Below are 16486 nucleotides of genomic sequence, written 5' to 3' on the forward strand. Positions count from 1 at the left end.
ACTTTGAATAATAATATCGTTTATTATATTGTTCATTGTAAAATATAATATACTGCGGCTGTATCTTTATATACGTGTAAGTGGCCTATGTCCTTCGGGACTCTGAACGATCTGCATACCTTATGACGCGTAAATCGTTTTGAGCGTGAAGAGATAAGATAGTTACTTTCGCATTTATAATCACTATATAGTTAAAAACAAGGTCTTCACACTATTTATATCTCCTCTGTGTGCTTAGAAGTTGTTATTTAACAGGTTTATATGTAATACACATGCGTAATATAGACTATGCGTATAGTAGAGAAACACTGATAGTTTTACAGATTTACAAAGTGATATGAATTTTTGCAGGCTTACTTTGCAAACGCTGGTTGATCTCTACGAGATAGATCAAAGTAATGTACAGTATACTAAATACAGTATTGTACAGCTTGAAGAGACATACAAAAAAGTCCCAAACGGTGTGTCTTTGGGATAACCCACAATGTCCATTTATATCCTTTAGTTTTTACGATAAATAATGGCTCATTTTCGAAACGATTTTAAGCAATACAGCATTAATACTTATCCAATTAGGTACCTTAAATACATTGTGAATTTAATATAGATCAATATGGTTACCTATAGTTTTAAATGAATGTTTTCGAAGATATTACAGGTTTAACGCAGGGACATAGCGGTTCGTATTGTCTAATGACAAAAACGCTGTGAACATTATATACAATAAATTCTATAGTATATTTAGTATCAACATTGCACCCGAGCGGAACCTTGGCGGGGTCACTGGTATTAATATATAATATATTCCAATCATTAGACATTTCCCAGGCCGATGTTATCAAATTGTGCCGTCCGACATCAAAGGCATGGTTTCAATAGAATTAATATTAGAATTATAATCGAATAGTCAAAATTGTCCTAGTACTTACGGATAGTAAAGCTAATATCTATTAGAAGATTATCCTTGTTTATGAACTAACTAGCGACCCGCCCTGTCTTCGCACAGGTAAAATACTGATATGAAATATACTACGGAATTTGTTTATTAGCAACTTCTTCGTATAGTGTTTCTTTACTATATTGTCCATGTAATTATATTGAAAAAACCTTCCTTTCGAGTGAGTCTATCTATTAAAAACCCTCATCGAAATCCGTTGCGTAGCTTTAAAGATCTAAGCAGGTACATAGGGAGCGGTAAGCGACTTTGTTTTATACCATATCAACTGATACAACTTTTCATTTATTTATTTATTTAGTGTACAGGAAACAAACAGTGAAATAATTACAATAGAATAAAGAAAATATAAGACAATTCTTAAACCAAAACAGTTTCCATTTATAAATTAATCATAAGTAAGTACAAAACAAGACATTTTTTATATTTAATAGGTGCATGAAATTATATAATTCATTTACATAATTTAATTTAATATAAAATTTAATTTTTAAATCAAGAAAACATATTTTAATAATAAATAATCAAATTATAATTAATTAATTAAAAAAGCATGAGTAAATTAAGGCTCTTCAGAGTATAATATTTCTTTTACTTGTAGTTTGAATTTTTTAAGGGAGAGATGAAAAATATCACATTCAGTAAATGTTTTATTATACTGTTTAGATGATCTATTAACAAATGCATTTGCTGCATATTTAGTTTTTGTCAATGGAAAATCAAAAATAGATTTGTTCCGACTGCCAGGGCGAGGACACTTGATATTTATTTTAGAAAGGAGATAAGGGGAATCAAATATGTTGTGGATCAATTTATATAAAAACACCATATCACGTTCAAGTCGTCTCTGTTCAGTTGTCGGTATCTTTTCTATTTGATTCAAATTATTTATAGACGAAAATTTTAAATATTTTAAAAACTTTTCCTGAATATTTTCGATTAATTCTATATATTTACTATACTGTGGATTCCAGACAGTGCAAGCGTATTCTAGAATAGGTCTCACAAATGATTTATATAAAAGAGCAAAAGTTGAAACACGCTTAAACTCTCTGGAAATCCTCAGCACAAATCCTAGCATACGAAACGCTTTAGAAGTTATGGAATTTATGTGTTCAACGAAAAGAAGTTTAGAATCGAGTGTTATTCCAAGATCTTTGACCACTGATACACGTTTTATATCATCTTCCTTTAATCGGTAGTTGTAAATGATCACTTTTCTTTTTCTGGTATATGTTATACAATTACATTTCTTTATATTCAAAAACAGCGAATTGGTAGTACAATAATCGCTAAGTAAGTTCAAATCTTTTTGCAGACTAATACAATCATCAGCACTCTTAATAATTTTATAAATTTTTGTATCATCAGCATATAACAGAAATTTAGATGATGCAAATACCGAAACAACATCATTTATATATATATTAAAAAACAGTGGTCCAAGATGTGAGCCTTGAGGGACTCCAGATGGAACGGGTAGAAAAGATGAGCAATACCCTTTCACAGTCACGGCTTGACTTCTATTCAATAAATATGACTTGATCCATCTAAGGAGGTCACCATGTACACCGATGAACTCCATTTTTGCTATTAAGATAGAATGAGAGATTTTGTCAAACGCTTTGGAGTAATCGGTGTACACAACGTCCACCTGATATCCTTTGTCCATTGCAGTCAAAACATAGTCAGTGAATTCACACAAATTAGTTTCAGTTGATTTCTTGTTAATAAATCCATGCTGCTGGTCGATAATTATGGGACGTATGCTTGGAAAAATTTTGTCATAAATTATACGTTCAAAAAGTTTTGGAATTGAACTTAATTTCGAAATAGGTCTATAATTTTTGATATCATGTCTATCTCCATTTTTAAAAATAGGCACAATATAAGACTGTTTCCAAATTGAAGGCATAGTACATGTATGAAGGGAAATACAAAACAATAAATGTAAAGGAACAGATATAGTCATATAGCATTTACTTAGAAAAAGAGGTGGTATACCGTCGGGTCCGCTACCTTTTTTAATATTTAAGGTTTTCAAATACTTACGAACATCAGCAAGTGAAATATCGACAGATGACAAATTAATTGTATTAGCATATCCACTATTATTTTGACTGTTACAGGAAAAATTGTTAAGATGTGTACTATGTTCAAAGGATGTATAGAAATATTCATTAAATAGATTGCTTATTTGCCGACCGTCACTTGTTGAGATATCGTTATAATATAGCCGCTCGGGTATGTCATTTGTGTACTGTTTGGTCTTGACAAATGTCCAAAAACACTTAGAGTTTCTCAAAATATTATTTTCCGCAAAATCAAGATAGTTATCATAGCATGTCTTTTCAACCCTTTTTTGTCTATCACGAAGTAATTTAAAAGTACTGTAATCACTGTAATTATCATACATTTTCCATTTTTTGTGATATTTTAGTTTTTCTTTAATAATTTTAATAAGTGCAGGAGAATACCACGCTGGATACTTACTAAGATCAACAACCACTTTAGAAGGAATATTCTTTATAATTATATCATTGATTATGTAATAGAATTTCTCAACGGATGTGTCAATATCATAGTAATCAAAAATAACCGACCAATCAATATCAGCCAATAATTCATTAATTATTTTATAATCAGCTTTATGAAAAAGTTTAACAATACGAGGAGGGCTAGGAAAGCTACTAATGTTAATATCCATTAACATAATATCCAACGTGGGATGGTGTACATCTTCCTTTACTAAAGGTGTTTCACAGCGCATAACCCTACAATTTGAGTTACTGAAGACAAGGTCTAATTGGCGATTATTGATGTTTGAGACTGAGTTATATTGGGAAAAGTTATTTAAGGACATGAAGGAAGACATTGCATTGACCATTGAGTTTCCAATATTCTCACAGAGCTCAGCGGATGTGGACGAAGGAGACCAAATAGCACTAGGAACATTAAAATCACCAACTATTAAAAATTCATTTCATGATAATTGCCAGAACAGTTGTTTTAGACCATTGTGTGAATAACGACACAACAATATGCGCTAATGTTCAGAAATAAATGGCGAGGAAGTGGACGCCGGCTTGCACGAAGATTGATTTTGTAATTTAGTACTTTTATGGAGTTTTTCTATGTCGAGTCGATTTCGAGGAATTGAATCAGAACGCTCTGTTGCTTGAATCACTAGTCGGTCGAGTAATTTATTTGTAGTTTGAACAAATAGTAAATGTAAAAGAGAAATTTACACTGAACTAATACTTTGTGACACCCCTACCAACAGAGAAAGTCGCAACGCCAGCCCGCCTTAATCCAGGCTGCAGAGGGTGAAAAATACCTGAGCAATGGTGCACTAGGGGCGGCTCAGCGGTAATGGTCGTGGACCATCTGTGAGCCGCCCCAGAAAGTGTCTTAAACACCTTTTTTCGGAGAAGGGAAAATCAACAGAACACTGCTCGCACCCGGGCGCTCGTAGTGCTTAGGATAAGGTGCTGCACCAAACAGCAGTAAATATACTTGTAGTGTAGAAGATCTCTGAGACGGGTTTCTGTGCCATTGCGTCGGATGAACGTCGTCTAAGCTGCTTCGATGCCTTTCCGTTCTAATTGTGTCTTATTTTCTTTCCAGATGAAATCACGTCATCGTTCCGACGTTTCGGGCCGCTGGTCGTCGACTGGCCCCACAAAGCCGAGAGCAAGAGTTATTTTCCGCCCAAGGGATACGCGTTTCTGCTGTTCCAAGTGAGTGCCAATTGTTTGAACGTTGACTTTGCTTTCATTTTTCCATTTGTTTAGTTATAAGATTTAAGTCAACTGCCTCTAGTCTACTCCAACCGCAAAAGGCCAAAAGCCAATAGGAAGACGTTGATAGTTCGAATAAGCTGATATTCAAAATGGATTTGCAAAATAAATGACGTATGTATTGTACGACGATTGTTATATCCATTGTTATGTGAATGAATATTAAACTGGAATATGGTAATATAAGTCAAGAACTGTTAGTAGTCCACAATATAGCTGAGCTATTATCAAGCGGTTTGGAATTCGTAAATGGAAGGTTTATTCCTTCTTTGACTGAAAAAGACTGATGTACACGTAATTAATAAAAGGTTAAATTAAAAGGTACATCACATGATCATCTCTGAATCGCGCTGCATAATTTAAGTATAAGTTTTACGTATAATGGTTTAGAATTTATTTCACTTGGGCATTGCAATAGTGTCCTTTTTTTCTCGACAAAAACTATTTAAAGATGTATATAGAACTTCTTACTCTACATATAAAAAATAGCAGATAGTCGTATAAATTTTGAATGTGTACGTATGTGCTTTCAGGACGAGAGTTCAGTAGCGGCGCTCATGGAGGCCTGCATCACAGACGACGACAAGCTGTACCTGTGCGTGTCGTCGCCAACGATCCGGGACAAGCCGGTGCAGATCAGGCCCTGGAGGCTGGCCGACGCTGACTTCGTACTGGACGCGAGCATGCCCCTGGACCCGAGGAAGACCGTCTTCGTCGGTGGTGTTCCTCGTCCGTTGAAGGCTGGTGAGTTTGATACATCCAACTCTTTTGAAATTACCATTATTTACACAGGTACAAAAAAAACGCACTGGCCCAGTGGTATAGAACTCAATACGCCTCAGCTGACGATGCATGTTCTAACCCCAGACAACACTAAAATCAATGTTCTTAATGTGTTTATAATGTGCTAGGTGGTAAAGAAAAACACTATGAGGAAGAATTTAACACAGAAACGTGTAGGTCATGTCTAAATTAAAAACTAAATTCTACCATATTTTCACCCAATAACCCTCTTTGGAGCACCTTGGTAGAATCTTGAAGGAGGCCCTAGCTAAGCTGTGAGACATTTACAGGCTGTTATTTTATGAACAAAGGAGTAGTTACTGAGTCTGTTACCGGTTTTCCTCGTCAGAATCTGTGTTCTAAACTGTGAAGATTGCTTTATATAATCTTATACAAATTAATTGAAAACTTTTCATTGAGACTACATACCCGTTATGGCTTTGTATAGTATGGTTTCCCGCATAGTGTCAGTAACAGCTGTTGACCTGTTGTGTATCTGAATAAGAAATATTTACTCTTCTATAATAATATTATAAATGAGGAAGTAACATAGTCTGACCGTAAAGTTTCATGGATAAAAAAATAATTCGATGCACTGAATTTGATCGAATTTAACCTAAAGAATACCCCTGGACCTTTTAATACCTTACATCTATACCGCCTTTAAAATATGGACGGAATTTTAGGCGAATAGTAGTTAAAAGTCCAAAATATCTCCAAGGAATCATCAATTACCTTTACAGATATAACATGCCTATAGATTTGGTTGTTTTGGTGCTGACTTCAGAGATAATTTTGATCATTTCAGTGGAGCTCGCTATGATCATGGACCGGCTGTACGGCGGCGTGTGCTATGCCGGCATCGATACAGATCCTGAGCTGAAGTATCCGAAGGTGAGGTCGCCACTTTATGCGCTACATCTGTTAACACATTCAATACGGAGCGAGGTCTGATACACCTCGTCGTCCTTGTGGGTTAAGGGTTAAGTTTTCTATCGTGTAGAGGCCGTAACGTCTGTTTGATGTATTGTAGGAAAGTGATAAATATATTTATATGATGCTTATTGAAAACAGAGTGCTATGCTGTACCTACTTATTAAGGGGTCTCTTTGACCACGTGCCGCACTGAAGATATAAAATTCGACCGAATGGTAGTCACAAAAAAATCAAGTTTCAGTTTCATAAACGTTACGTAATAAGCCCCGTACTGATATTATAGTAGTTTTCATACGAGGTCTTAAAGACCGCTTTCTATCTTCAGCTTTACTCCAATATGCAGTTATTTCTTTTTAATGATATAGGTGGGTAGGGGTGGATGGGAAAGTTATCCCATTATTATATTATTGTGCCTGTAGTTACGCTCCCTCACTAGTCAAACTAGAACACAACAATACTAAATATTGCTGTTTGGTGGTAGAATATATCTGAAGTGTGTGGTACCGTCTCAGAATTTAATAGAATCCGACCACCAAATATTCTCTGTAATGTATACATTGTCCACAAAAAATGCCGTCAAAGACAAAAGTTTGCCGTCGATTCCAGGGGGCGGGTCGCGTGGCGTTCTCCAACCAGCAGTCGTACATAGCGGCCATCTCTGCTCGCTTCGTCCAGCTGCAGCACGGGGACATCGACAAGCGGGTCGAGGTGAGGGTTTGGCTTTGGAGATACTGTGCAAAACACACACACACACACACACACACATCTTATGAATTAGAAGATTACTTTTTGGAAACCGTCCTGAATTTGGGTTCGGGGTTGGATTGGGTTACATCATAGGACTGATTATACAATAAGTGTAAATATAATATGATTAATTAAATATAATTTTAAAGAGCAATTAAGCGAGTTTCTTCCGTTTCTTCTAGTTGGAGTCTTTCCAAAAGCCATAATGAATATCAGACATTTTAACTTTGCCGTTTCATAAAATCAATTATTTTTATAAATGCCGCGGAAAAGAAGGCATTTTATTCCATTCAATTGGATTTACTGCATACATATATGATTTTGATTTTTTTAAATGCTGTAAAAGAGTGACTACTGAGTTTCCGGTTCTTATCGGTAGAATCTACATTCGAAATGACGGTAGCTTCACTTATTGTAGTTGTTAAATGACGATTCAAAAGTGCCTGTAAAAGTCTACATGAATAAAGTATATTTTGATTTTGATCACAGATTACTCACGTTCTCGACCAATAGTAGCGCGTCAATTTTCTGTCAAATGTTGTATATTTATATAAGATTTTAAATCAACATGGGTGTTTTTATTACTAAAGTTAATTTTGGGATATTTACCATGTTTTTACACGGGATCGAGTGTCGAGTGTACATAAAATAAATATAAATAAAAATAATAGTGACAATAGTAGTGGTAACTGGTGTTGACAGCAAACGTACGAGAAAGGAGGTAGTCCGATATGGACACTTCTAACTTTATCGACATCTACCCGCTAACTTGAACGTGAACAAGACATTCGTAGATAATGTCGAAATATCGAGCTCGTCTGCTCAAACAATTACAGCAAATACTTGCTAATTCCGACACAATGGCTCGATATTCATAGCATTATTGAAACACAAAACTCAACTACTCGATCAATTAAAGCAAACACCTACTGATTCGATACAAGGACTCAACGCTGTAAAGTGCTCGAAACGTCGGGATGTTAAAAATAATTAATACACGCGATTTAAATCCGTTATAGCTTGTTTTATTTCAATACTTTTTCTTCTTTAAATAATTAATTATTATGAAAACGTATCTACACAAGCCAAAATTTTAAATATGGTGATTTTTTTGGCATAATACGCAACGGAGTCTTGATCGGAGTCGAAAACGGATAAAAATAAAGAACATGGTAAATGTCCCGTAGTTAATACCTTTACTTGTATATTTAGCTGAGCGAGAGTAATGTTGGCTTTGTGTGTTCCGTAGGTAATACCTTTATATTTAGCGGAGCGAGAGTAACGTAGGCTTGTGTGTGCAGGTGAAGCCGTACGTGCTGGACGACCAGATGTGCGACGAGTGCGCGGGCGCGCGCTGCGGCTCCAAGTTCGCGCCCTTCTTCTGCGCCAACGTCACCTGCCTGCAGGTGAGTGCCACACACAGTACACCTCGTACACAGGGTTAGCCGACCTCGTGCAGGAGAGGAATATGGAAAAATCCAAAAGAAACCTTCGTCCCAATATTGACGACCTCCATGCTCAAGTGGTACACCGGTTTTCATGGGTACGCCAATCTGAGGTCCCGGGTTCGTCCGGCCGAGTCGATGTAGATTACCATTAGTTTTCTATGTTGTCCCGGGTCTGGGTGTTTGTGGTACCGTCGTTACTTCTGATTTTCCATAACACAAGTGTTAGCTACTTACATTGGGATTAGAGTGATGTATGTGATGTTGTCTCATATTTATTTATTTATTTATAATATTATAACGAGAAGAAAAAATGATGGCGAAGAAAATATCAAAAATAATTGCTCTCTTAGGGTTCCATATAAGATCGCTTCATTTACCTTCTGTCGGTTTGTCAAGAGCCTTATTCGTGGTATAAAGTTGAAATGAATACCAAATACCTAGACTATTCTATCGCATCTCTCTTTCTCGTTTTCAAATGGAATCAAACCTACAAAATATTTCCCGTTGACCTAGAATTATGTTTGACAAGAGGCAATAACACAAGTATGGGACAAAATCGGAAAACCGTCAATTTGACCGAGACTACTAACTTCTACCTCTAAAGTGGTTCATTTGCTTTAGAATTGTCTTAAATGTTTAAGTGATTTGTTTTGTTAATGTATCTATTGCTTATTTTCCAGTACTACTGCGAGCACTGCTGGGCCACCATACACTCCAGGCCGGGCCGTGAGTTCCACAAGCCTCTGGTGAAGGAGGGAGCTGACCGCCCGCGGGCCGTGCCCTTCCGCTGGTGTTAGCTCGCGAGGTAGAGGGGAGGTGGGGGGGCGGGGAGTGCCGGGGGAGGGCGAGGAATGATCTGAAACGATTTAAAGGAAGACTTGCGATGCGGCTCCAAGATGTTTTTCGATATTGATGTGAAGAATTAAGCAATATTGGGAATTAAATAGGAATTAGTTTGAATTGAATAGAAATAGTGGGTAGTGTTTGTTGGTGAGTAGGAAATTATACATCACAGCTTAAGTTAGGGGATGGGGAGCGGCGGCGAGGATACTTGGAACGGATACCCCCCGGCACTGGACGCGAAACTCGATAGAAGAAATAGACCATCTCCCCTAAAAGAAGAATTGAATTTTTGAGGAAAATTCGATTCGGATCTAGCAACACTGGCTTTGGATGCGAGATGTAGGAAAAATGTTAGCGTTCTCGTCGAGACACTTGGAATACAATACTTGGTGCGTCTATGTTGACGGCGCGCGGCGTTTTGCGGCGTTTTTGTCTTTTTTAAATCGGTATTTTGACAGTTCACTTTCTAGAATAATAAAAATAAAAATCCACGGCTTTTAGTACCTGCGTGAAAGTGTCGCGAAATGTCGCCGTCGCTGTATCGCCTCCGGATGTGACGTAATAATATCGATTGTTGGAAAATGAATAAATAAAAAAATAATAATAAATAATAATAATAATAAAAGGCAACATTATCCAATTAATGTTAAGCGAAATATATAGAATTCAAGTACAATTTGCTTGTTGGATTTCTTGTTGGACGCGTTGAAATTTGTAACTGTGTTGGCAGTTTCTGAAAATCTACCATAATGGTAGGTTTCGTGTGATGAGAAATTTGATAAGGACTTCGATTTAAGTAAAATGTGTATTCGAAAAAAAAAAAAATAACTTAGCTAGTTGTCAGTTTGTCGTTTGTGGATAAGCTCTGTAACGTCTTGGTGGCGCGTCCCGACAAAAATGTCGCGTCGCTGTCGCGCGGTTTTGTCGCGGGCGCGGACGCTCATTTATCGTAAGATATTAATGTAAGACTTAAGTGGATTCACATTTTTTCGAAAAAAAAAAAAACCATAATTGTACCTGTGTAGCTAGAGTGAATTTCCCGTTTTCCCCCCTTTTTTGTTTTTTATTATTTAACTTGGATATTGTTGCGATATATAGAATATTCGATTGATTTATCACGTCGTTTATTACTGATTTAGAGTCATCGATCGTTCGATTATCGATTTTGTTTTCGAACGATTATGCAACGATCGTTGGATATCGATTATTGAATCGTTCGAATCGTGTTGAGCGAGTTTGGAGAGGATTTTATTGTAGCTTTGTTGCAGATTAATTTGAAGATGGTTTTGTTCCTGCACTAGTGACGACTTTCCCGGGAGGCGGTATAGACTGGGTTTTTTAGTACAAAGTTGAAAAAAAAAAATACGTTACCAATCTTGGCTGTAGGCTCCTCGCGAGTTGATTCTTATATTTTTTTAGTATTAAAAATATAATATATATATTTTTTGGATCCGCCGGGGTAGTGCAATAGTTGTTAGAGTAGTTACCTATAAGATTATATATAACCAAAAGTCTAGTGTAAATAATTGTTCCAATTTATGATGTAACATCAGATTGTCGTCTCGATTAGTATCGTATGTACCGGACCCGATTGTGTCAAAGTTTGATCGGTTTTGGAATGGTTGAAGTTGCGTAAGATTCGACGCTGAGTCATTCGATGTTCGGAGAGACATAACGACGAGGCTTGGGTGTGTACTTAATTTTTCCTTCGGATACAGACGTCGTATCCCGACCGACCACGGACTCTGAGACTGTAGCTAAAAGACTAGCGCGAATTTTTTGATGAGTTTATTCATGATTTTTGTAGACGTTTTTTCGTGTCGTGTATTTTTCGGTAGATGTTGAGGCGAAGTGCCTTCGTGCGGCGCATGGTTGAACGTACCCCTCCCGTGCTTGATTTGATAGCTTAATTATAATTGCGATCGTATTTTCGATCGAACGATGGATCGATCGATCGTATAATATATTTTCGACCGATCCTTGACTCGGTTTGTTTTTGATTCGTTATAGTTTTGGTATCGTGTGCGTTTTCAATGTCCCCGATTAATCGAAGTATATTTTTTAAACCGCTTCGCCGTTCGCCCGTTACGACGGACGGTCTGAACTTTGTAATTAAGTAGACGAATTGTAATTAATAGAGCATTTTAGTGGAAATTATTTGCCATAGACGAGCGTCGTGACACTACTTGTTCCACTGCATATGATTATTATTAATATGACATTCAACTATATAACACTATTACGTAGACGAATTATAATATATATATTTTTTCTTAGTGATATATAATATATATGAAAAGTGGGTTCCGGTGAGTGTCGCGATGCGTTTTCAGAGTTTAAAAATGCACACACGTGCGAAAGCTCTTAGTGTAATGATAAATAAATAAAAATAGTTTCAGAATAGCGTATCGCGGTTTCCTCTTTAATATATACTTAGAAGAATTAGGTGATTTTTGATACACGCTATGTACGCCCCGAGATGTTTCTTCTCACTATCTCTATCTATCTATCTCTATCTCTCTCTCTCTCTCACGGCACTCGATATCTGCTATCCCTCTCATGCTTGTATACTTACAATTAGCCGTTCCGGTTGCATTTTGTCAGTTTTCCGTTTCGTTTGTTTCGTGACAACACTTTCGTTTGGGTTCGCCGTTGGCTCGATGTGTGTGCATTTTCGATTGTTAGGTTGGTTCCTTTTGTATGAGATTGCTCAATATTTTTTAATGAAAAGTATAAAGTTGTTTAAACGTGCCCCCTAGCCCTCCTTAGTGAAGATTGGTACGGAAGCGTGGTTGTTGTGTGGTCGCACTGTCCCATTTTGTATTTTTGTATTTTTATAAAAAACGACTATTAATGTGAAATTCGAAAGTGTTTTTTACTTTACGCGCAACGTAGATAGTTGACCAGGTGGCCTATGTGACCTCTGAGGGTGTGGTGCCTCGACCCGGGCGCCGGTGGGCTGTGCCTGGTTGCTAAAATAATTGGTGTTAGAAAAAATAAACCCATTGGTTTTGTGTTGTCTGGGATATGTGGTCTGTTGCGAATGGTTGTTTTTTGCACTATACCTAAAAGCTTGTCGAATATGGCGCAGTCGCCATTATCTTAGGGCCTTTCTACGTTATGATGCCGGCGAGATTCGAAGCAGAGCTTGCGCTGTGAGGCCGATGTTGTGCGTTTATATTAATTGATCGCTAGAAAGTCGTGGCGTCTGAACGTAGCTTAGATCGCGTGTAGAGAAGGTTTTAGAAGGATTTGACAGTTGGAAGAAGTTTCGATTTCTACCAGACTTTTCGATGGAACTTATTGTTGATGGTTTTTGCTTGAATATAATTTTATTTTGTTTGCGGATCGGCCCGCGCTCGTTTTGATCGTCGTTTAATTTGTACACTTGGATTTGCTTAGTTTTAGTTTGGAGTATATGTAGTTTGATGGCGCGGGCCGTTTTGAGTTTTAAGAGAGTTTTCAGTTCGTTAGTTTGTAGGTTGTTTAACTTGATTTCTTGTTTATGGTCGATTGGGCCGTTTGTTCTTGTTGTATGTTGTCTGTTTTTCTATTGATAGTAGCTATTTGAATGCTAATTTTTCCGTTTTTTAGATAGTAATTTTATTGCATATCACATATGAGGTTCGCCGTACGGGGGGCATCGAGGTGTTTTGTCTTACATTTTTGACACTATTTTGAGATCTTAGCTAACTTTGTATAATTGTTGTTGTTGACAAATCGACGTTTCGTCCCCCTCGTCCCGTTGACGTTGACGTCCGTGTGACGTAGCCGAGCGGCGGTGGTCACGGCGGTGGTCACGGCGGTGGTCACGGCGGGCGCGGTCGACAATGTCCCTTGATGATAAATGATGTTTTATGCCGTCGGTACCGGACCGAGGTTAGTAAATTTTTTTGTCAACGTACGCCCGAGGACGTACCTTGTAAATTTCGTCGTAATATTAGATATTTTAGTGAAATTATAAAACAATATCGTGTGATAGATGAATTACAGTAGAGCAATTCATTATTAACTTCTAGTTGATTAATATTATAATGACAGATTTAGTACCTACTCCCTTCGCGTTGCAGGCCGGCGTCGCTCGACGACGCAACCCGCACTGTCGCGCCGTTTGCGTCTCGATGTATTTTTTGTATTTAGTCACGGTTTTTATCAAGATGTTCATTACAGGCCGGGATGGTGCATAAAATGATATTTTTTTAATAAATTTTTATAAATAAACCGACTCCTTAAAACGTGAATCATAGACAAATTTTATGCTAATTTTCAGCCTAATTTTATATTCATAAATATATTAAAAATTTTAGTGGAATGTAATAAATTGTATACAGTGACGCCGCGGTTTTACACAACTCACTTCAATAATTATTCTTCGCTTCGATGGAGAATGAGTTTCAACTGGTTAATATTAAGTTGTACCCAGACCAGTGAGTTGCCTTACAGCGCACCCACTTGGGCTGCGTCGCCTGTGTGTGGCCGACATTACTACATGAGTAATCTGAAAGTCGGCACAGCGTATCGTGTAACATCGAAGCGTTACTGTAGTTAGGTTTCAAAGTGCTTTGTATCGGGAGTCGGCTCACTATAATTTCAAATTAGACTTATATATTTTTATAGACCGTTATTTCTATTGTTATATACCTACAATCAATTTTGTTGATGATGTCACGCTGTGAGTGGCTTTTCGTCTCCATTAGTGAAAATGAACTCGTTTCCTCGAAGAAAATTTTATGAAGTTACGCGACGGTCGCACATCCGTCGTTACGTTCGGAGATGTGACCGTTGCGTAATGCAAATCATCTCGTGTGTTGCACGGAAAGTCACAGTTGAAGCTTAGATAAATAATTTTAAAATGTATCAGTCTAGGTGAAAAATTGTTTTGCTACGATTAATGAATTTTGTTCAAGAGGTCGCGGCCCTCTCACTTTGCAGCTGTTGACTATTTTTCGAAGCTTAGTTTGGAACGCGAAATGAAAGGGCCGATCGGTTTCCCCGTTATCATTCTTATCTCCACGTGTTTGTATGACGTTTATTTTGTTTTGTCTTTGATATTTTTGACGCGAGATAGTTGAGCTTTTTGTAAATGAACGACCCGTTTGTTTGACATGCGATTTGATTTTAGACTATTGTGAAAATATTAAAATGAATTTGAAACTTTCTTCCTGAGTTTTCATCTTGTAGTTTGCTTTGTGGGATAGTGCAATCGACTGTTACTTTACACGCGTCACGTGACACTTGGTTTAATGGCTAAATGTTCACTAAATTCCAATGTCGGGCTATGTTCAGACGATGTAGATGTGTATAGCGTTCAATTGGCAGAACTACGAATAAATAGAACTTTTTGTATCATTTTAAATTGGTATCAGTACAATGTTTGTTACTAATGCAAAAAGACACGTCCAGGCTATGAAATGTAGAACGTGGCTCTATGGCGTGACTAGTTAATGCTATCTTTTTCTATCAAATGACAAATCATTACTGTCAGAGAGAGATACCTTCAAAACACCCGAAACTGCTTTGATGGAATTTAGTCAAAATTTAGTTATCATTAAATGAATTTGTTAATCGTCCATGAGCATTGTGTTGTCACTGTTATTTGAGTACATCCAATTGCTTTGTGTTTTTTTTTCTTTGACCAAAGAAGATTTTACCAAAAAGACAGCAGGGTCGGTCCCTGCAATTCCTATATCCGGTGAAAATGGCTTTTAGAAGTAGATTTTCCCGCTTGTTTGGATGTATTTTTGACGTTTACCTATTTATTTCTTTTTTACTATATTTTTTTTTGTATAATTTTTATAAAAATCGATTATATGTCGCATAGTATAGTGTTGTTATTTAGCCTTAATATTTTTTTCAGTATTTCATAGTTTTAATAAAGTATTTTTAAAACGCTACTAGTATAAGCTTTTGCCGATAAAATTGCACATTGGCTGTTAAATGGTGCGTTCCCACCGAAATCGTTGACGATTTTTTTGGCTGCAACTGTTACCAACAATTGTTGTTGGTCACAAATTTTATGGCAATTCTAGGAATGTTTGTCACAAGTGTTGCTACCACAGAAATTGTCAATGTTGCGAATGTGGGGACGCAGCTTAAGGAACATATGTATTGTAATATAATAGTGAAAATTGTAAAAATAACGAGGTTTTTTGTCAATAAATTTAAAGAAACGTAGATTTTGAATTTCTATCGGAGCTTTACTTGAAATTTATTGTATAATTTGAAAATTTCTATGTAAAGTGAGAATGCAATACCGTTTTTTATATATTTATATTTATGTGGAATCTTAAATGATTGCAGTAGCACTGTAGTTTGTTTTTTTTTCTTAAGAGTGTATTTTTTTTATTTTTTTTTCGTTGTTGTTTGATTAAATAGTATTTTAGATGTATGATTGGCTGGATGGAGAGACTTTGAGTGATATGCCTTGTGCTGACATTTTTTTTTTTTAACTATCCATGGTACTAAATTTTAGAGCCATTTTATTTATTGATTTGAACTAAAATCACGAATAATGCATGTAATGACAGCTAGAAGTAAGGAAAAAATTTACGAATATACTAATAATTGAATTCCATAATGATATAAATTGATTTTCTTTGTGTTTTTTAAATGTAAGATTTGTCAAGTCGGGCGATTTCATCAATTTATCTCCATCGAGCCGTAGATATTATTTAAAACTGAAACACTTGGATTTTTATATGAATTTTATTATTATAATATGGTATTTTACTAAATATTAGTCCAATATTAAATCTTTATATCTTTGTTTTATTTTATAACCCATTTATTATATAAGTAATTATATTTATTATAAAAAATATAAAAGAATATATTATAGGATACAAATATTAGTTCATTTAAAGTATACTAGCGACCCGCCCCAGCTATGCACGGGTGCAATGATGATACTAAATATACTACAGAATTTGTTTATTAATGACATCACATTAAGAACTTCTAAAGTTGTCAGCGTT

General features: G+C 36.4%; 1 protein-coding gene across 1 annotated transcript in view; it reads left to right on the forward strand.

Moving 5' to 3' along the window:
- Window positions 1-16270, forward strand: part of LOC124542350 (cytoplasmic polyadenylation element-binding protein 2) — an 85133-nt gene extending 68863 nt beyond the window's left edge. Inside the window, exons 5-10 of the mRNA XM_047120319.1 lie at window positions 4583-4695; window positions 5289-5499; window positions 6347-6432; window positions 7081-7182; window positions 8523-8627; window positions 9350-16270. Coding sequence (XP_046976275.1) covers window positions 4583-4695; window positions 5289-5499; window positions 6347-6432; window positions 7081-7182; window positions 8523-8627; window positions 9350-9466 — 734 coding nt within the window. The 3' untranslated portion in view covers window positions 9467-16270. The remainder of the gene's footprint in view (window positions 1-4582; window positions 4696-5288; window positions 5500-6346; window positions 6433-7080; window positions 7183-8522; window positions 8628-9349) is intronic.
- The last annotated feature ends 216 nt before the right edge of the window (window positions 16271-16486 follow it).

This window comes from Vanessa cardui, chromosome 30 (genome assembly GCF_905220365.1).
Source record: "Vanessa cardui chromosome 30, ilVanCard2.1, whole genome shotgun sequence".
Lineage (NCBI taxonomy): Eukaryota > Metazoa > Arthropoda > Insecta > Lepidoptera > Nymphalidae > Vanessa > Vanessa cardui.